Genomic DNA, 24139 nt, shown 5'->3' on the forward strand with positions numbered 1-24139 from the left:
GAACATGACACAACAACACAACGAAAACGTAAATATAAAACAAAACAACAACACAACAACCACAACTTAAATAGACAACAACACAAAACATAACAAAAACATAAATATACAACACAATAATATGAAACATAGAAACACAACAAAAAATAGAACAAAGCAGATACGAACAACAGTAATCAACCAAAACAGAAACATAAAGAGCCAAACATCAACATACACACACACGCGCACACACGCACGCACACACACGCACAAAACAAAAGAGAGCAAAGACAGCATCGTAACTTCACACCAACTGTCCTATCAAACTGTAACATAATAAATAAGCCTTCTTAATTTCGGATGATTTAGTGACAATCAACTACAACGCAGTTGTAACGAAAATAAAAATTCCACTTTTTAGCAATTTATTTTCTGAAAAAGCATCTAATTTTTAGAAGAAATCAAATATTCAAGTACAGTTTTGACTGTGTACTTGAATACTTGAGACAGCTCAAACAAAAACCGCAGACACGCAAATTTTTAAAATTATAAAAATTTTCTCTGCTACCTCGTACGCAATGCGATTACTGCGGTTTAAAGCCATCTCTCACCAATGAAATTGCAACGATTGATGTCATTAGCTGAGAAATGATACATTTTTATGCGTTTCACAAAAAATAAAACCGCTGCTGTTTTAGCTGGCCTCATTCATGCTTATGAGATTTTATTCAAGTCGCTTCACACACACACACACACAATCACACATTCACGGACACAAACATACACCACGCACGGCATATATATATATATATATATATATATATATATATATATATATATATATATATATATATATATATATATATATATATATATGCACACACATACACACGCAAGATATGTTTGCATCCCCGTGCTTGCCTAACTTTCTACTTACTGACACATGCGTCCAGCACACATAAGTTAATTTTATCTTCCAACAAAAGATTGTAAATCGTTTAAAAAATGTAAAAAAAAATAAGCCCTTTAAATGTCAAATAACTGAAATGGATGAAACAACGTGGATTGGTGGATATAAATAAGAGAAATGAAAAAAAATAGAGAGAGAGAGAGAGAGAGAGAGAGAGAGCGGGTTGAAGGAGAGGGTAGCAGTTGAAATAAACAATTGTTTACAAGTCTCCGGAGTCTCTTCAAATGTGTTCTTCCATTCAGTGCACGAACAAACACACGCACGCACGCACGCACGCACACGCACAAACATTACACACACGTATATAAACAGTCGTGGACGCGTACATTCATTCACTTCCTATGTGCCAAGGTACACGTCCATCGAAGCGTCATATGCAAGAGTTTTTCAGATTTGTACAGACTGCATTTGAACCACGTAACTTCTCTACAGCAACAACGCACTCGTAATCACTTGCATTAACTCGCTAACCATGTGGCCCATTTTGCTACCTTTCAAACATGTGGCCCATTTTGCTACCCATTTTCAAACAAAACTAAAACTACACCATCGTCAAAAATCTGCAAAAAGTTTTGTATGTATTATTATGTTAATGTGTTACTGAAAATAAGTTTATTCTTTGTTAAAAAGACGCCGCAATCAAAAAATACGTAATGCAATGCTTGCTAACACACATTCATCTTTACAAACATGCATACTCAAATACATAAAACCCACACATTCATGGTAAAGAGAATGCTTGGGGTACAATGTATACACAAGAATGCTGTATACAACGAACAGACAACGAACATGGTAAAGAGAATGCTTGGGGTACAATGTATACACAAGAATGCTGTATACAACGAACAGACGTTAACAAATCTACATGATTATTTGTGTGTATAGATGTGAACGAACTACAAATAGGCATGCGCATAAACACTTCGAGACTCACGTGTTTATGAGCTTTTAAAAACATACAAACAAGCGTGTAGGCAAACACACGCAAGCAGACAAGCAGGCATACAAAGACGAACACGCAAACATGTCTGCGTCACATTCCCGGTCCAACATGCATAACATTATTTATTTATAAATGCATATTTCCATGAATGCATTATACACAAGGCATTTTATTTCTACATTAGCGAGCGTGCTAACGTAAACATTCATACAACATTGATTGTTCAGATTATAACACTCATGTCTTCTTGCATAACTTTGAATGAACTTGTAAACAACATCAACTAATAATAATTCAACAAACAAATTGACAACAAGCAACCAAGGAGCAAAAAATACGTCATCATAACCGTGATCATCCTAATAATAATAATCATCAACATTATCATCCTCATCACCATCATGATCACCATCATAATCTTGGTGGGTTCATCGTCCTTTGGTGTCTGATAAAAGATATTTCGGCAGACCTGGTTCTCGCCGTTTTACTTCTACTCGAAACGAAAAGCGATGGCACCAAATAAAGAGCAAATGAATGAAGAAGAAGGATATATCGGCAAAGTGTACATTGCATGTCAAGTACACAAAGTCTACTGATTGTACAAATGTGTGTGTCTGTGTGTTGTACATTTTAATTTGTAGGTACTCATCTGTGTACTTAGATGTGTACCTGTTTGTGTACTTAGTTTTTATTTGCAATGGGTCGTATTATTTTTATACTTTGAATGTTTCAATTTGCATGGCATGTGTATTTGTTGACTCGAACTTGTGCAGGTATTGAAGTTCTGGTTTAACGGTTTTAAGCATGCAAATATTTGAGTTTGTGCGTTTGTATTTGCTTCTATGTGCAGTTGTATGTGTGTGTGTCCTTATGTTTGTACAGTGTGTCATTTTATCGATAATTGTACTTTTGTATGTCGAAGATTGCACAGCTGATGTTGGAATGAATTGTACGTGTGGATGCTTGTGTGCGTATCTCGCTCAAACAGTGGTCGGTCGGTGTGTGTTGACATGACGTCAGCTCCATTGCCATTATTGATATTACCAGTTTTCTAATCACATACAAACACACACATACACACACAAACAACACACATATACTTATTTATATAACTTTTTCGAAGAAGTATTTAATGTAGCTCCATCTTCTACCTCCAACAGCATAATATTTTCACTAATAACCTTAAAAAATGTTCATACTCGTCACAGGTCTTAAAGCCCAAAATGTTAAAAAAATAATTCAGATTAATGTTTGCTCCCCATCTTGGTTGCATTTATCATAGTTGCCTCATTTTTTTCCACATCCGATTCATCATCATTATCACATCAAAAATTATAATCCTAATCATCATATTATCACCAATATTGTCGTTATTTTCTCATTTTTTAATTTATATATGAACAGTTTTTTAGCGTTTCAATTGTCGTCATCATCGTTGAGATCATCTTTTTTTCATATTCATCATCATCATCTTCTTTACCTTCATCTTCTTCATCATCATCGTGTCATCTTCATCATCATCTTCTTCATCATCATCATCTTCTTCATCATCTTCATCATCTTCATCTTCTTCATCATCATCATACCATCATCATCATCATCATGGTATTATTTTCACCCCACCACCACGGGCACACCCTCAGTAAGGTTTTCATGTTTTTATTTTGAGTAACTGCAGATTAAGAAACTAAAAAAAATTAAAAAAGAACGCCCACGCATTCTAAAACCAAAAAACAAAATTTAAAAACAAAAAAGATATGGAAAAACAAGGAAATGAAACAAATAGCAAATGGAAAAAAAACAAAAAATGAAAAAATGGGAAAATGAAATGTGTAGCCGGCGGCAAAGACAATAAAAAACCATAATGACGTAAGCAAACAAGCGCAAACTCCATTTTTGAAATATATAATTTTTGGTATTGCGGCCGGGAAAAACAAAATATAAATACTAAACAACAGTAAGTAAAGTACATTTAAAAGGAAAAAATATTTATTTTTGTTACAAATGCTGGTGTCATCAAAGCAAAAAACCCAAATCAAAATATTTCAAGCGTCAATGTAAAATGTAAACAAATTTATGTAAACAAAATAAATGAAAAATAAAGAAATTCAAAAAAGGATAGAAGGTCTGTAAAATTCTACTGAACTTCAGAGGAATCTAAATGACGCTCAAACACAAAACAAATGATGTGCGAGAGTCTTCAGATCAGATTCGAACCGAGTGCTACACGGATTGCAAAGCGTACCAGGTGACTTTAGCTATTAGGCCATCAGACTTTTATGAAGGAATCATCATGTAATATGAGAGCTTACAGACAATAAATATATACCATGTGTGTATTGTATCCACAATTTGAAACCTAATGACAATATTCTTTGTATGCTGTAACTATAAAGATTAACAAGTAAGTACTTAAAAAACGTTGATTTTCATCAATTTATGTTGCAAAGAACAAACATCCGTTCATTACACAAACCCTCAAATGTAAACAATAAACAGCATTTATGAACATGTAAGAGCAACAACCAGAGGTATAAAACAGACAAAAAAATGTAAAATACTGGGAATACAATTGAAAGTGGTAAAAACGATATGAATGTAAAAGAATTACAGAGCCATAAAGAAGATGGCAAGCAGGCAGACATTTGCAAGGACACATAAATGTAAATCAACGTGCATACATTCAAACAACAAAGATAAATAAATCTCAATCTTAAACCGAGACCAGTGTAACCAGTCTAAACAATCATAAACATTATTTACATTCTTATTAACATTGCATAGACGAAGCAATTATTTCGTAAATAATTGTATACGTTATCAAATCGATTGAAATCATTGCGTCAGAATGTAATCAACATAAGCATCCACGAACATCCCATAAACAAACAAACAAACAAGCAGACAAAAACACAAACAAACACACAGACAAACAAAAACACAAACTATCAATCAAACGAACAAACGAGCAAACAAACGAACGAACAAAACAAATAGTTGTAAACACCACAAACAAACATTTGAATAATAATAAAAACCACATAAATAAACATACAAACACCTCATAAACAGTTGTGAGTAAACATAAACTATGCATTAAACAATTGAGCGGAGGACAATATAGAAAGGAGCACACAGCACGCATTAGTTTTCTAATTAATTCCTCATTAGCAGATGCTTCTAGTTGCTCCGTCTCCTCAAATGAAATTTCGATCGCTCTCTCTCTCTCTCTCTCTTCTTCCTCTTCTTCTTCTCCTCTTGTTTTTCCATGCAATAAAATATTATGGTCTGTTTGTTTATGAGAATGTGCATTGTTCTGTCCTGTTTGTCGTTATTTAGTTGCGAAGGTTTTTGTCTCTTATCTGGCATGTTTGTATATACTGTTTGTTAATTTTGCAAAACGTATGAGACTGGTGTATGGTGAAAACATAAGTAAATGTATAATCGTTCACTTGTGTATGTAACTTTTAGAAGAGTTGTTGAATAGTTCGAGATTGATGTGTGCATGTGTGTTTGTTTGTTTGTGTGTGTGTGTTTGTTTATGTGTGTGTTTGTTTACGTGTGTGTGTTATTTTGTAAGCTTTTGTAAATTGTATGTTTCAGTAACCTAACATTAAACCACGTTTTTCCATCTTTAACACATAAAGGCTAAAATAATTAATAACACAAAAAGTTATAAGTGACGATATGATGTTGTATATCATATAGAATGATATAAGTGACGATATGATATTGTGTATCATATAGAATGATATAAGTGACGATATGATATTGTGTATCATATAGAATGATATAAGTGACGATAGGATATTATGTATCATATAGAATGATATAAGTGACGATAGGATATTATGTATCATATAGAATGACGATATGATATTGCCTATCTAGCAGGTAATTGAATGGTCCAAACAACCAACTAATTAATGAGAGACAAAAACTCTTGCGACAGATCTTTTTAAAATATCGTCATCATCATCATTACCATCATCGCCATCTTCAACATTAAATAGAACATCGAATGGTATAAAGTAAAACGTCGTTCGAATAGATTTAAAAAATGTATGGGAGAGCAAAAGAAAATATTTCTCCAGTTAAATTTTCTTCTTGCATCTTCTTTGGATCGGTTAATTACTTTTTGAAAGGTTGCAATTTGCATTTGAAACATCAATGGTCTGGTCGGACTGGAAGAAAAAATTTTGCGTTCTTTTGCTAATCGGTTTAAACATCTATGTTATCGTCGTCGTCATCATCATCGTCATCATCGTCATCATCTCCAGTAACAAAAAAGATGTCATTTTCATAATCATCATTATCACAAGCAACATCATTTTCATAGTCATCATTTTCAATTTCATTTTCATGGTTTGTCTACAAATCAGAAATCACTATCATCATCTTCATCATTATCATTATCATCATCATCCCCATCGTCATATTCATCGTTATCGTCATCAACCACGTCCTTATCAACACATCATTACATCATTATGATATGATATCTATCGTTATCATCATCATCCTCCTCCTCATCATCATCATCCTTACTATCATCATCATCATCAACAACATCATTTGAATTATTTGCATCACTGGCTCGGACCGATAATTGATCATAATCACTGAAATCATCTTGCATAACATCTACATCATCATTGTCATCATCATCAACACTATCATCACCGAGTCATTATCACTATGTGAATCATCATTATTTACTATCATCACTGCGTTCCCAGCATATTCATCGTCATCATCATCTTAGCAACATTATCGTAATAGTATTGCCAACAACGTTATCACATCATCACATCAAAACACAACAACATCATCACATTAACAACAACATCATCACATTAACAACAGCATCATCGCATTATCATTAAATCGTTATCACCACCTACCTTCATCTCCATTGCTATTGAGGACTTTTTAACAGTCTCAATAAGAATGACATCGAAAAAACAACAACAACAAACAATAATTACAACAACTACAACAACAACAACAAACAAATCAAATAGAAACATAAGCCAAAACACAACTATGGCAACAATCACAATTGGCAAAAGTTACAACAAAAATAACAACAACATCAACAGCAGCAGCAATAACAACAACTGCAGCACCAACAACAACAAACCCCAACCGTCGAAGCGTAACGACCCGGGAAAAATTGCTTGCAGGAAGCGCTAAGAAAAGCAGCCATGCAAATCAACATGGAGAACAAGAAAGCGTACATGAAATAAGATTGATGTCGCTCGTTCGATCATAACAATATGAAGAACCTGTCCGAAACCTTTATCCATGCATTTCTCATCTTTTTTGTTGTTGCTGCTTTCCTGGTAGTAGTAGTAATAGTAGTAAAGTAGTAATTGTAGTTGTTGTAGCAGTAGTAGTTATTGTTTTTTGTTGTAGTAGTAGTAGTAGTAGTATTTTAAGTGTTAGTAGTTATAACACTAAAAACAATATCAGTTTTGTAGTGGAGACAAAGGTTTTAATTGAAGTAAAAGTAGTGGCTGTTGTTGTTATCCTACTGGTAATATTAGCAGTAGTAGTTGTTGTAGTAGTTATGACAGTGGTGGTTGTGGTAGCATCAGCAACTGTTTCATTTATTTTACTGAGGTAGTTGAGCCAACGACATGTCTCTTTATGTGTCTTCATTTGCATGTGCATATTTCAATTTATTGTTCGACATATTTGTGTAGAGGGCCGGCTGGAAGTTTTCATTTTCTGCTTGTTAATGTGAAAGTGACGTACAGTGTTTAGGATCACGTGGTTGGCTCAATTGACTCGCACGATAGCTCAGACGGTAGGAACGCCAATACATACACTGTCCTCGTCGTCGCTAACTGATCTGGTTCAAATGTTGTCTGTCTGAATCTCAAAAGATGCATCGTTTTAAGTTTCATGCATATAATGGTTTCACAAAAAAAAACACCAAATCAACACAAAAATTTAACTGCTGCCAAGTGGAAGGGTGTGTTTGTCAGACCAGCCTAATGAGTGAAGAACTGAAAATATTAGTATAACATTTGATCTGCTAGACATTCATTTCTATTTTTCAAATTTTTGCACGTTCCTGTACGAGTCCCTGTATGTTTTGTGGAAGAATTATAAAGGTGTGTCCAGACATAGACATATACTGGCATATATGTGTGTGTGTTGTGTGTGTGTGGTGTGTGTGTGTGTGTATAGATCCATTATGGAAGAACTTATGTCCAGTTTTTTGTTTTAAAGTATTGTTTCTATGTTAAAATTTCTCGCACAGATGAATAAATTGATTGATGGACATATGTACATGCATGTTTGCGTTTGTTATTAACTAATTACTACATCTATTTAAACACGTGTGTGCGTGCGTATGTATGTATGTGTGTGTGTGTGAGTTGTGCGAGTGTGTGTATATGAATGTGTGTGTATGTGTGTGTGTGTGTGTGTGTGTGTGTGTGAATGTATGCACGTGTGTATGATATAAAGTTATTGTAACATCAGAGCAACATCAATCATACACGCATCATAGATCTATTGGTGGGTATTTGTATATCTGACTGAGTCACTCGTATGGTATATATCTGGATAACGTACAATATATATGCATTTAAAAGTATGTTGTATGTGTGTGAAGTAGAAGTTCTGTATGATTTAATTAGCAAACCAATTATGAATTAATAAGCATACTACTTCTGTTGAAACGTGTTTGTGCAAATAACGCATGTTTATTGTTCCGTTTAGTTATTGAGAACAAGAATTGCATTTAAATTGAAATAATGCGATGTGCAACTATTGAAATGTATAAGTTGGGTTGTCTTGTATTCTATGTTTGTCTCATAAACCAGAAGAAAATCAAACAAAATAAAAGTTAATTTACTACAAATCATACATTTCCGTAGTGACGCTTGTATTGCTTGCGATGTAAGACAAGTAGTAGTTCGCTTTGTATAAATATCTTACTTGAGTATGTATTTATGTGGTGATAAAAGAATGGATTGTGCATGACAAATATAATTGGATAGATGTTGTCACTGTATGTAAGTGTGTGTGTGTGAAAGTGTGTGTGTGTGTGTGTATGTGTGTGTGTGTGTACGTGTGGTGTGTATATGTGTGTGGTGTGTATGTGTGTGTGTTTGTGTTTGACGTTTTTGGACAAAATGATTGATGATGCTGATAACGTCAATTTGGATTTGATAAAAATAAAAACTGTAATAAAATAAAATAAAAATGATATTCAATCAAATTTAAAAGCTGAAATCAATACAAATGTTACTCACGTGCATGAAACAAATTATAACAAACATGTAAAAATGTTCAATAATAACAACTCATGAGAATAAACAACAAACACACACAACACACACACCCACACACACACACAAATAAAATCACGAACGCACAAACACAGACAGATAAAAGGAGACATACAACACAATCAACGTGGATTTGCCTCAAATGCACGCTCACACACATACTTACTCAAACACGCACACAAACAAACTCTCACACACACACACACAAACAAACAAACTCACACACACTCATGCAAATGTAGAAAAGAGATGGACAGTAAGATAGAAATATTCTGGAGCGCACATAGAGCCAGACACCTCAAAGACATCAATTTGAGCGACTTGCCTCCGGAGAAATGAGCTTAAATTTATTCTTGAGCAATCTCCTAGAGACCAACTCTCTGAAAGAAGAATGATAAAGACAAAATAATATTATAAGCAATCTATATAGAAAAAAACCTATTCAATAGAAAAAATGATGTAAGGAGAACCAATTCAGAAGAGGTAGAAAAATTTTTTTGCAGGTATTTTTCATCTGAAAAAGTAACCAGAAAGTGCATCTAAAAATGGAAAATGTAATTATTTCTTGACGATTTTTTTGAAGATTTGAAGATTTGATTATTTTTTGTCAGATATTTTTACATAATTTTTGTCTATGGTAAAAAAATTGGTGTTTCAATATTACCAATTGTAACGAAAAATAATTTTTTAATGATTTATTAATTTGTACGTGCAGCTTGATGAACCAGATGGTGGTCAGATGTCCGAACATTGGAGTGTGCCAGCAGGTACTGCCCAGATCCACCCTGCACCAACATCTTCTTAACAGGTACTCTCTATATCTTTATTAATTATTTAATTTAATTAAATCAATTAATTAATCATTTAATCGTGTTTTAGTTTTTAGATTGAAAACATTAATTAACCATTCCAAAGAATGAAGTAACAAGAAGTTGTATGAAATTTTTTTGATTAGCACGCTGTCCACCAAAATCTAGTTACGTAGTTCAATTCCAATGTTTCATCCATGCACCAGGGAGTAAGAAGTTTCTCCGCTGCACATGAATGAACAAAATTTACATTAATTCCATTTTAATGATTAATTCAGTCACACGTTTATATTCATTAATATTTTTTTACTGAATCACCTACTCAGTCGTGCTTCATTTCGTTTTTTCTTTTGTTCATTTGTTTTTCACACATTCATTCATTCATTCGCTCGTTCATTCAATCGTTCGCACGTTCATTCAATCGTTCACTTGTTCGTTCGTTTGTTTGTTTCCATAATTTATTTGTCTGACGGTTCACCAAACCGTTGAATGACTTGCATTATCTGTTCCTTGATGAACGTAGAACTTTAAGTATGTTTACATTCGTCGAGATATTTTTTAAGAAATTAATTTTTCTTCAACTTGTTCTTTGTTCATTGTTTTTTTTAATCAGCTGATCAAACTTTTGTCTACTAACTTACATATTCTTACGTTTATCTGAGCATTTATTAGATAATATTGAAAATGTACTTGATTATTTTCAGATTTCAAATAAAATTCATTAAATGAATTATCTAGAAATTTTTTTAAGGGTTGTACGTTAATTTAGCTACTACCGTTAATAATTTCATAAGAATTGTTGTCAATTGATTGGGGAAGCATTGCATCTTTAACGTCCATCATCAATATTATTTATTAAAAAAATCCTCATCATTTTTATCATCATCATCATCATCATTTATAACTAAGGTGTCTAAATTTTTATTGTAAAAACTGACCGTGACCTTTACCGTTATCATCATCATCTTCATCATCGTTCACATCATCTTCATCATCATCATCTTCATCATCATCGTCCTCATCATCCTTATTATCATTGTCATCAACGTCATCTTCATCCTCATAGCCATTATTACCAATTTGATGGTTTGATCTTTCCATTTACCGCTAGCTTGTCTCTTTCAAATCGTGTCATGTCATTCATATTTCCCAACTTCATCGTCGTCGTCATCATTATCATCACTGCTTCTATCGTCATCATTATCATCACTGCTTCTATCGTCATCATTATCATCACTGCTTCTATCATCATTATTAATCGTCATCATTTCCAGTTTTCGTCATCATCGTATCTTTCGTCACGATCATCATCATAAAAGAAGAATAATAAAAAGAAATAAATATTACAATTATTATTATTAATATTACAAATAAAAACACTAATGATAATAATAATAATTATTATTATTATATGCATTATTATTTTAATAATAATCACTTCTCGCTATATCATCTTTCAAAAGCAAATGAGTGTATTATATTTATATATTTGCATATCAGTTGGTCAGTGTCCGTCGGTTTGATTATTATTATTATTATTAACAGTAGTAATAGAAGCAACAGCAGTAGTAGCAGTAGTAGCAGCAGCAGTGGTAGTAGCAGTAGTAGTAGTAATAGTAGTAGCTATTTTTATCTAATGCTAAATCAAAGCAATATTTGTTCTAAAAATTATCTCCATCTTGTTAATTGTATTATAAAATTATAACATTAATAATTAATTAAGATGCAAAGGGAGTCGATCTAAAAATCTCATCACCAGTACCAGCAACAACAACAACCACATCAACAACATCCATCAGAGCATCACCAACGGAGATAACGTAAACTACATCAACGACATCAATAGAAACAAATCAACCAACTATAACAACTGCATTAACACCATCGCAAACAACAGCAATAACAACAACATAACCAACAACAACACAAGCCTCAACAGCATAAACAACAACAACAACATAAACAACAGCGTAAGCAACAGCATGGAAGGCAATAACATTCCTCTTACATCTAACGCAACATTTGTAACCAAAATATCATCAGAGTGTCCAGTACAACAACAACATCAGCAGCAACAAGAATGTTTTTGCAATTGTTCAAATGCAACATCATCAACATCACTACTACCATCCTCTACAAAAACATCATCATCACCATCTTCCATATTGGTATCAACAACGACAACGACAGCTACTACATCAACCACAACAACCACAACGTCAACAACAGCATGTGAAGCAAGCAATAACAAAGCAACACATTCAACTTCATACAACGCTGCCGATGACGATGACGACGATGATGATGAGAAAGGTAACGAGTATCATATCATATATCATATCATATCATATCATCATATCATCACATCTCACTCACCATTTCATCTGATCTGAATGTTCTAAATAATATTTTATTAAATTTGGCATTACAATATAATGTTATGGTTGATGTAGTAGCTGTTAGTATAAACTAACTCTCAAAAGACATGTGTTTGGCATAATGTTTCTGTTAGAAACGCAATTGATCGAACGATCAAATCCGTCAGCAGACATTTCAGTGACCATCATACACACCGCATGCTTCAAAACAATTTTTGTTTTTCTTTACATTCGAACCTTCCACAATGGGCGAAAATGATGCAAGGTCATCTGCACACACACACCGTCACAAACGCACATGATTTTCAATCTTATATCCTCAGTAGAGCAGAGCAAAAATGCATTTGGCACATCAACACAACGACCTACTGACCTACTTACTCCAATTTATATAGGCCAGATCAACGGTCAAACAGGAGAAACCAACCAATCATCAAGTACCAAGATCAGATCAACCAACCAATCAGAAATGAGAATTTCAGAAGAAAAATTTATTGATTTAAGAGATCGTATTTCTGTTCTGCACATATACAGAGGTCAGAGTTCATGTTTGGGCATCAGCATTGTTGGTGGCATCGATACTCCACTCGTTAGTTTTCTATTGTATTAAATTGCAATTCTTTTACGTTGTTATGCCTGGTTTGTGGTATGTTGTTGATGCTTCGTGCGGGTGCTGATGGTTTCACTTGTTGCTGTTTGTTGCTTTCAGTCGCAGTTGATTTTTGCTTCATCCGGTATGTGATAAGTCATCATGTCAGATTCATTTGTTCAATTTACAATTTTGAAGTGGTTTTGTTAGTTACGTCACTCAATTCCATTCGCTCATGGTTATGGAGTTATCATTTTAATATAATTATTAATTAATAGGTCTTCAAATTTTATTAACATGGCTGAGAGTTTTGTTTCAAATTTTAAAAATTAATTTATCTGCGCAATTTGTTGCAATTTATTTCATATCCCCTTAGTGAACTTTTTAAAAAACTTCACGAAAAATGTTGTCCAAGTAAATTGCGTCAGTTACGTTGCTACTTGCTGTAGTTTTAAAATTGAAAAAGTGATTGGCCATCTTCAGAGGTTTATTACTTATAAAAGCGAAATATTTGACAATTTAAGCTCCAATCAAACGCAGCCGCGTCTTCATTGAAGTTTGAGCTGCAGCCAACGTGCAACTTAACACAACGCACTCCACGTTGAGATGAAAGGCAGACTCAACATTGTAGAAATATCGCTATACAGTTTACAGAAATTAACTGATCGAAACACCTTCATACAACTACTAATGCAACAATGTATACACACAACGATACATACATCAGAATAACAGTAAAAGGACACACACACACATGCAACAATAGCAACCTTAAAAAACACACTTTGTACAACACACCATCTGCAACAAACTGATAAAGTTAAAACAAACAGACAAACAAACAAACAGAAGACGTTACAAAAACGCTGCAGTTGTCACGTTGAAATAGGATTGACGCTCAACTGATAACTGGATTATGTTGCGCTGGATTGACGAAAGGGATTTAAATAAAATTCTTCCACTGTGATCATTTTTGTATTTATAAATTTTATTGTCCTTACTTCATTTCTGCTTATTTCATCACACTTTAAAACACAAGATCAGCACAAAAACATGCTACGTGTTAATATTTATAATGTATCTTTAGTTCCATGTTGCCCTCAACTAATTCGACCTACCTGGCATTGCTGTCGTTCGTTTTTGTTATCATGTCAAAAACCATTTTAACAAATTTTAAATTATATCGGAGTACTAATAGTTTTGAATAATTACTATTTTGAATACCGAAAACATTTCATGAAACAGAAATGAGCATCTATAAAATTAAATTCTTTCAAAAAACGTAAAATATAAACTTTTATGAAACAGAGGAATAAATCAAAAGCTTGAAACAGCCAAAAATTTGATTTCAGACGAGCGTGGTAGTTCAGGAAGTTCACAAGAATGGAGCAGCATACAGAGATGGCAGACTCGCTCCTGGCGATCATATATTGCAAGTACGTCTCTGACTTTTCCACAAATGTGTGTGTGTTGTGTATGTCTACGTGTGCATGTGTATTTGTGTTGTGTGTGTCTACGTTTGTGTGTGTGTGTGTCCCACTTGTTTTATCCTAAAGTTAGTGTTTCCATATGGTGAATTTTTTGTGCAAGTGTTTGCGTATGCGAGTTTATCTGTATATCTGTAAATAATGGTAAGCAGAAGGTAGAAAGGCAAAGAAGGTTGTGACAGTTGGGTGGTAAAAAAGAAGAAGGCGCCTGAAAGTTTCAGTAACATTGCAATGAATTTAAATTTGTTTCAATAGTTAATTTCATAACAACACGTTTATACTTTAATAGAAATAGCTCCATCATTATTTTCTTACAGATGGAAGCATCTGATCAATTAATTGTCATTATTAGGTGACGCTGAAACTGCTGAATGGATTGTAAGAATTACTAAATATTTCGGCAGATTCCGTGTTTCTTATTTTGAGTGATTTTGATTTCTTGCTAAGGAAATTATTTTTTTTGATGCAAAAAATATTTCCGCAGATGTTCAAATAATGCCTGATATGAATGAATAATTTTGTACGAACGTTTGAAAGCAACATTCAAATCGAGTTGTACGTTAAATGAAACTTCAAAAATTGAAGATTTCAGAAAAAACTTTGATGAACATATTTAGTAGAGAAAAAAAAACAAAATAATTATAATCAAATTGATGGAGAAATAAATTAAAAAAATGTTTAATTATTTAAAATTGGGCCATTGAATTGTTTTATCGCCTCGTTGAAGGCCTTCGGCTGCGCGTTAATGAAGATTTTATTCAGCTATAGACCACTGCAGCGGAGGCAGGACAACTTCGAAATGAGTACAGTACATCTGGCAGATTCATTTCAGGCTCCTGCGAAACGAGATGTTGTTGAAGTGTGTGCTGAATAAGTATAAGTTTGAAATCTATAAACACTGCCGCAGTGTTCTTCTGCTACCTCATACCATTGTCAAAGATCGTTTTTATGCTCAAAAAGTTATGTCTGTTCTTCTTTTGTAAATGTTGTGTGATTTGTGAATAATATTATAGTAATGGTATAATGATGGTTACGTAAATCTATTTTTTGCTCTTCAAACACAATACCTCTTCTTATCTTAAGACTGCCAGCTTTCGTGTTTCAGCTGCCACTGAGTATTTGTGTTAATTTGTTTGCACCGCGTAACGAAGAGAAAATAACGTAGGCTATAAAGTAAGAACATTGGTACCGCCGAGAAGAGCATTGTTCCTGTTTTATTGGCCATAGATGCACGCAGTTAAGTCCAGTCAATGATCAGTAAAAACCACCAACAGCAACTTTCAAGATGTCACCCTACGTGCTGATGTATGCTCCAGTGTTTATTCCAATGTGCCAGTGTAAATTTCAATTCACGTGCTAATGTATGTGTCAGTGTATGCTACAGTGTATGTGCCAGTGTATGTTTCAGTGTATGTGCCAGTGTATGTTCCAATGCACATGCTAATGTATGTGCCAGTGTATGTGACAATGTATGTGCCGATTTATGTGGAAATGTATATGCAATTTTTAATTGTAACCAAGCTATTAAAAATAAAGTACATAGGATCGTTTACTGCTTATGAACGTGTCTGAATTTGCATGTGTTTGTGTTTATATATATATATATATATATATGTGTGTGTGTGTGTGTGTGTGTGTGTGTATATGAATATGAATGTGTATGAGTTTGCATCGTATGTGCATATATGTAGGGTACATGTGCACCGAAAAGTATATTCCAGTACCCGCTCGTTATGTCCTACGTACATTTATTTTAACTTTTGGAAGCTTGAAAAACTTTTCCATCACAAGTGTTTCTAGGCAACCTAATGGTTTCAACTTTAACAATGCTTTTTATCGTTAATTGCATGCGCTAATGTTGCGTCAGTTAATTAAACCAGTCAACTGGAGGCATGTTGATATGCGAAATAATTGGCTTTAAGTTTTTTTAATTTTTGAGAATAAAATTGAAATATTTTAAAAATTTAATACGCTCGTGTGCTAGCCTGAAACAAAAAATGTAAAGCCTTCAGTTTCAAACATACTTTTCCAAACGGTTTCCGTTAGGATGTTGAATCTACTTTCTAAATGCAACTCAGCAAGAAAGTTTTGAAATTTTTTTGACACACGGTCAAATTGATTGTGACGTCAAAAATTGACACAACGGCATGTGTGTCAATTTGACGAAAGCATGAATTAACGAGAACATTTTTTTTAATTGTAAGACCGCAGCTGATCTTGAAGCAAATTTGACTATGAATTTATACATCTTAATGCTTTACTTTAAGTGCGTTTTTTCTAACATTTGATTCATATTGCAAATGTTCACATTCATGTTTCTAAGCAATGTTGCAACTTGTGTCATACGGTTAAATATTAAAATTGTTGTCAAATATATTTAATTTACATTGTTTCTTAACTAATTGAGATTGTTCTTAAGTATAAAACTAATATGCAACATTTCAATTTGAAATAAATAAATTTTTTTTAATTTGCTGCTGGCATTGTTAGCTTGCTGGTCGATAGGAGATATTCAAATCTATTTGCCATGGAGTCAATTATAATGATTCGGAACAAACACATCCAACAAGCTCCATACGTTGGCAAGCCATTAAATAATATGAATTGTGTTTTTACATGCATGCATTAGGAATGCATTCATTTCTTATATGTTCGCATTCACATGAGTGAATGAATGCGAACATATAAACATGTAAACTTGCATGATTCATATATAAACACACACTTAAAAATCAAACGCGTGTTTAAGTGTATGCTGTGATATATTCATTCACTCCTATTTTCATTTATTTACTCAATACATTATGTTCATGAACACATGTTTAAACACATACATGTACTTGCATGCATGAATGTATGTATGCATGCATGCACCCATTCATTCATGCATGCAAGCAAATATGGTTGCAGGCATGCGTGTTTGGAGTGTTACTCTCAAATGGAGAGTGAAACGTGACCGCACAAAGCAAACATCAACATTTGCCGATCGAGAAATATTTCTGCACGCAATAAATAAAACATTCTTACTCCATTAACTTCGTTTATTATTTCTTGCGCAAAATGTTTTTGTCAGTTCCACAAATAATTAATATTATTAATAATTAATTAATAATGGCAAACCTTGTTGCATGTTTATTATTGCTTACAAAATATCATTTATCAAACAAGTGTTTTATGGAAAATGTTTAATTGAAACGTCAATTCTAAGCAATAGTATAAAGCATGGAATTGCATAATCTGAATTCTCACCCCAGCCCAACAGAAAAGCTCCAGTTTCGAAGTTGTGGAAAGAATTGTCAGAACAATATCACAAGCTGCAGAAAGCAGAATTTAAAATTATTGCTTTCGTACCAAAGCGGAATATGTAATAGAAACTCCGGCGCATGCAGGCCTGTTAAAACGACGATTTCATATCCGGTTGAAAGTGCAATAAATTTCAGTTGAACGTTCAACGGCGACCAACTTATGTTGATTTGTGATCACGTATCCACCTTCCTCTCCTCCTCCTCCCTCTCCAACCTGCCTCTCTTGAATCTTAATTACTCCATCCCACTTCCCGCCATAACTTACCAGGCTACTTAAACCAGGCAGCAACGATTTTTTCAACTTTTTTTAATATCTGCACAAAATGCAATCCAAAAAAATTGCTCCTCAAAAGCCAAATTTATTTATCCATCAGATTTTTATACTAAATTGCAGAAGCATTATTATTTATTTGTGTTATTTGAAGCAAGTTGGTATTGCATCCAGTGGCCGATCCAGACAACTCAGACGGGTAAAAGGAGGCCAAAGGGAGGAGGGGTAAAAACCGAGAAATCGATGATCGGGGGGAAATTTTCAAAATATGAGTTGTTGACCGGGAACCTGGGGGTGGAAATTTTAACAAAAAGTTGATGACCGAGAGGGGAAGTTCCACAAGTTGTTCCAGAAAATTTTTCAATATTCAGCGTGAGGCAGAGACAAATTTTTCTGCTAATGTCAATTTTTCCTTCAAAAACACCACTTTTTCCGTTATAACAACCACTTTCACTAACTTTTAGCACAACTAACGCCGACAATGGAAAAGAACATTGCCACCCCTGGCCCCCTTAGATCCGCCACTGAAGTTGTTACGTCATCAGCAAACGTTTATGTGACACAGTGCATCGTAGAGTGATGATGACCTGAGAGTTTGCGTGATGTGAGTAGGAACATCATTGTTAACATCATCGTCTGCATGACATCTTGCTTTCAACATTTTCTGCATCTGCTTAATTATAGGCTTGTTTTTTTTTGCAAACTTTTGGTTTAAATCACTAACATTTGACCAACATTTGAAGGAAATCAAATCAAAAAGGCCGATGTGAGTGTATACGTATATAGGCACAAGCAAAAAAAATATTTTGAAAGAAACCGAGAATGAGAGAAAAACAGAAAAATTAGAAAAAAGAAGGGTGTAAAACAATAGAGAGAAAAAGTGAAATAGAGAGAAAGAGAGAGTAAAATGGCGAGAGAGAGGGAGAGAGAGGGATATAAACGTGCGATCAATCATGCAGGGAGACGTGTCTTCTTTGCAAGCATATGTTCCATGTTGTCCCATGTATGCATGCTGCTTCCATATATTATCAAACTCTTTGAAACCATATGCTTGCATGTATTTGAGTTTCTGTAAGTGTTGGTGTGTTTGTGTGCCTGTGTATGCGTTTGTATGTGTGGTTATGACAAAATCGGGGTATTCGTATGCAGGCAAAATGAACAATGTACACTAGTGAATGCACTTCAACCTGAAACGCAGACATTCAAGTGTGTTTGTCATGCTTACCGTTCATGAGTCTCTGATGCAATTGCACCCGATAAAATTATTTTTGAAACAGTAGCTACAAAATAGCTTTGAAAAAATAGCTACAAACTAAAAAATTCAGAAAATTTTATCAAAAATGTTCAGTAGTGTATATTTTTAAATCGTTTGAAACTTTTTCATTCTGAAAAGAATAAAAAAATTTAAAACCACATTTGGCACTGCCACAAGAAAACAGCCATGAATTAAAACCATCACAAGAAATATCTCAATCTTTGAGGAGCATATAATTTATTTTTAAAAGAATTTGTGACAAAAAAATACCGGAAACAAAATGTTCACCATCCATTTCCGTTTGACAGCGGAAGTTGATGGCGTCCATTAAACTCAATTATGCACCTCAAACGTTTGTTTGCCGTTCTTTACACACACACACACACACACACACACACACGCATGCACGCACACACCACACACACATACACGTGCATACACTTCAGAAATGGTTGTAAATAGTTGACTATGTTTGCCTTGTTTGTCATGATAATGTATCTGGAGTGTGTGGTGAGTGTCCTCCCTCCTGCCCACTCACTCTGACGACGACCACACGAGTACTACAATGATGAAATTGTCATAATATCAATCATAATGATGGAAATAATAATTTGAGCAAAGTGTGCCAATGTATTTGGGTGGCATGATGGCACAATGTTTAAAGGCGCCTGGTTTTGCTATTGCAACGACTGGGTTCGAATACAAAGAGATCCCCGGCTATCATATGCAATGTGTATGATGCGTGGTCTGCACGCTGCGTGTGTTTGTCGTTGAAACCTCTGAAGCAAACGCAAAAGAGAGAGATTAACCTTTAACCTTTATTTAAACGTAGCCAGCGAGTCTTCTATCATAACTCTCTAACAGCATATATCATCATCAACATCATCACGTTATTATTATTATTATTACTACTACTACTACTATTATTATTATTATTATTGTTATTAGTAGTAGTAGTAGTAGTAGTAGTAGCAGTTGCAGCAACACCAGTAAGTAGTAACAGTGTTAGTAGCAGTAATAGTAATAGTAGAAATAGAAAAAAAGTATCAGCATTAGTAGTAGTAGTAGTAGTTGTTGTTGTTGTTGTTGTTTCTGTTGTTGTTGTTTCTGTAGTAGTAGTAGTTGTTGTTGTTGTTATTGTTGTTGTTGTGTTGTTGTTGTTGTTGTTGTTGTTGTTGTTGTTGTTGTTGTAATAGTGGTAATAGTAATAATAATATTTTTCCTTTAAAGAGTAATAAAAACAACAAGTTGAATATGATACATATCTCATCCCTCTTTAAATGATGTTGCTTCGGATGACTCCTTGCATATGTTGCAAGTTGCACGTAGAAGGTAGTTCACCATTGAAGAAATGACTCCTAATCGTACATTGTAACATTTGTTCTGTAGAGTTTAAACGATAAATGTAATAGAGATTTATAAGCTATTTTCTTTAAGTCAATACATGTACATCATTTTCAGTGCTGTAGGTGATAAATGAAAAACGAGGCTGACGACCGTGATGATGATGATGATGATGATAGTATCAAAGATAACTGTGACGATAGTAGTAGTTATGATTGTGATGCTGTAATGATGACGACGATGCTGATGCGTATGATAATGATGGAGAGAGTGATGTTGTGGATGATATAATCACAACGACTATGATAGCGATAACAAAAATCGATTATTATGTTGTTAACATAGATGGTGATGACGATGACGATGAAGACGATGAAAACGATGACGATGAAGGTGTTGATGACGTAATCAGAGCCAGTACCTCAACAAAATGATGTGACTGACGTTTGCTTGCATGCTTTCAAATACCCAGTTAAAAATACACTTGCACCAGAATGCTCTTCATAATGGCCACACTTTTATCTGTCTGTTCCTACGTGCCTGTGTCAATGTGTGTGTAGAAGTGTGTGTGTGTGCAAGTGTGTGTGTACAAGTGTGTGTGTGTACAAAAGTGTGTGTATTTAAGTGTGTGTATGTCTACGTATGTGTATGTGTAAACGTCTGTGCATTTATCTCATGTTTGCGTACTGTAGATGTATAAGACGTATCTATGCGTGTGTTATTATGCTAATTCTTTACCTTTGTACATGATAGGCACATGTGAGTGTATTAATGTATGTTAATGTGCGTGTGAGTGTGTGCGAGTACATGTACATGTATGTCTGTGCGTGTGTGCGTGTGTGCGTGTGTGCGTGCGTGTGCGTGTGCCATTTTTTGTACGTACTATTTTATTTCATTAAAAATATATTAGATAAAAATTTAAACATGTTGGAAAAATGGTCTGACAGTTATTATGATTTTTTAGGCTTTTAAACATTTCATCAACCATTGAGTCACAATTGTTTTCAAAAAATTTGCTTCATTAATTTATTAATCTTCCATCATTCAATCTCTCCAGTATCTTTAGAGAGGGTTCATCAAATTTCAACTTGACATTCTATAAAAAATTAAATTTCAATTTATTTTCATTTTGTGTTTTATTACAAATTTTTTCTTCTTCAAACGTCAAATTACAACTGTAGACGCCATCATACAGGCAAGATGGCGTAATGGTAAAGTGGCGGGCTAGCGGTATGTTTTGTCAGTGTTCAAATGCAAAATGATTCTTGTCATGTGCCTGTGCTATGTACTGTACTCGTACAAAGATTACCACAAAAACGCTACTGAAATTATAAACAAGGTGCTATATAAATGAAAATTTTCTTTTCCCTGTTTTTGGCGTGTTTGTTTTCTGCAGTTCCATGCATGCCTGCGTGGAAACGATTTATTCATGTGTGTGATTAATTAATGCGTTGTAATAATTATTTCGTTCTCATTCGTTTGTTTGTTGACTTCTTATTTGTGTGCTCACCTCATTATGTATGTGTGTTCATTTCGTTATGCTTCTCTTTGTTCCGGTGTGTAAAAGTTGTTAGTTATTATGTGTCGGTCTGCGTATGCATGTATGTTTTGTGTGTGTGTGTGTTTGTGATGTGTTTGTGTGTGTGTGTTTGTGTGTGTGTGCGTGTGAGCGTGAGTAATTGTGTATGGTGTGTTTGTGGGGGCACTACTTACAGACCACTCTTCATGCGGTGAGGTGATAATGTCTTAAAAGTTAATGATGGTGGTGGTGATGATGATGATGGTGACATTAACAGCAATAATAACTTCATTACGTCAATGATGATGATGATAATAATACAATTGACATGACCTAATTTAAATTATAAATTTGAGCCACAACTGTCAAAGTAAGCGGCACTGACCTAATAAAATTTAAATTTAAAATTTGCTCCAAAGCCTTAGCTTGACCTAATTTGAATTTTAAATTGCATTCTAGCAAGGCAGAGGAACAACATTGACCTGACCTAGTTCAGAGTTTAATTAATTTCACACAAATCCAGGCGGTCAGCATCGGTCTGACCTATTTTAAATTTTAAACTACACGCCACCAATCCAGGTAAACAACATCGACCTGACCCACATCAGTCACCTGGAAGCTGTGAGAGCTCTCAGCAAGCCGAACATCGTCACTCAACTGACAGTCTACAGGGAGAGTTCCGATGACGTGGAAGATACGTGCAAGCAAGGTCGGTGATGATAATGATGGTGATGTGGTGATGATGATAATGATGGTGATGATGATGGTAATGGTGATATAGTGACAATGATAAGAATGGTGATGTGGTGACGATGATAATGATGGTGATGATGGTAATGATGGTGATGTGGTGATGATGATAATGATGGTTATGATGATAATGATGGTGATGTAGTGATGATGATAATGATGGTGATGTAGTGATGATGATAATGGTGGTGATTTGGTGATGATGATAATGATGGTGATGATGATAATGATGGTGATGATGATAATGATGGTGATGTGATGATGATGATGTGGTGATGATGATAATGATGGTGATGTGTGTGATGGTAATGATGTTCCTATTTTTGACGATGAAGATGATGGTGGTATAGATAGCAATGATGTTGATGATTATGCTGGAAACTGTGATAGATCAACGTATCATTAAAAGGTTGTGATTATAAATATAAATGATTATGAACATTTGCACGCTTTTTGCCTACCCAAATAAATCAAAAATTTCTTTTCGTTACGATACATTTCTACGTTTATGAAAGCATACGTTAAACAATTTATGTATGTATGTATGCATGTGTGTGCGTGTGTATGTGTGTGTGTTTGAGTGAGAGTATGCTTGTGCTCCACACGCATACATGCAAGCCAGTCAAACAAAAAGCTTTATGGCTCCAATATATAACCTCGAGGGGTTGAAAAACATGATCAAAAATTATGCAACAAAATGCGTGTGTGTATATGTTTGTATGTGTGTGTGTATATATGTTTGTATGTGTGTATATATGTTTATATGTGTGTTCGTGTGTGTATTGTGTGCGTGAAACGATAAATATAAATTAATGTGCGCGTATCATTGTGGTATAAGTTGATGGCAACAAAGCGTCTTAATGAAGGTTCCATCCTTAAAAACGCAGCAATTTGCCTTTGAGTTTTCGTCATAATTATTTTTTCATTTAGTTATCATTTTTCTTGTCGTATTTAATCGTTTTGTTATTGTTTTTATTATCACCTTATCGTATCGTTATAGTATCGTTATAGTATGTTGTTACTATTTACTATCTTTCATCATCTCGTAATGATTTCTATCATCATTTTTCGTCAATTTTTTGTTATCGCTCCTCAATCATCTTTCATCTTAATCCTTATTTTCATTTTCAATTTTTTCGTTTACATTGTCGTCATCGTCGTCATCATCTTCATTATCATTGTCATCTCCATCATCATCATCTCCATCATCATCTTCACATATCGTCT

At 34.1% G+C, this 24139-nt stretch overlaps 2 protein-coding genes across 2 annotated transcripts; one reads left to right on the forward strand and one right to left on the reverse strand.

The window, feature by feature from the left end:
- Positions 1 to 7548: 7548 nt before the first annotated feature.
- On the reverse strand, positions 7549 to 11115 carry HELRODRAFT_170274 (hypothetical protein; the record flags this gene model as incomplete). Its single annotated transcript, XM_009016093.1, has 6 exons — positions 7549 to 7631; positions 8853 to 8923; positions 9644 to 9744; positions 9915 to 10026; positions 10164 to 10239; positions 10953 to 11115. The coding sequence occupies 6 exons, from the start codon at positions 11113 to 11115 to the stop codon at positions 7549 to 7551; spliced, it is 606 nt and encodes a 201-aa protein (XP_009014341.1).
- Positions 11116 to 11996: 881 nt separating this feature from the next.
- HELRODRAFT_170275 (hypothetical protein) lies at positions 11997 to 17836 on the forward strand (the record flags this gene model as incomplete). Its single annotated transcript, XM_009016094.1, has 6 exons — positions 11997 to 12096; positions 12244 to 12327; positions 12716 to 12981; positions 14334 to 14417; positions 15196 to 15327; positions 17723 to 17836. 6 exons carry the CDS (start codon positions 11997 to 11999, stop codon positions 17834 to 17836), a joined length of 780 nt encoding a protein of 259 aa, XP_009014342.1.
- Positions 17837 to 24139: the final 6303 nt, after the last annotated feature.

This window comes from Helobdella robusta (assembly GCF_000326865.2).
Source record: "Helobdella robusta unplaced genomic scaffold HELROscaffold_17, whole genome shotgun sequence".
Classification (NCBI taxonomy): domain Eukaryota; kingdom Metazoa; phylum Annelida; class Clitellata; order Rhynchobdellida; family Glossiphoniidae; genus Helobdella; species Helobdella robusta.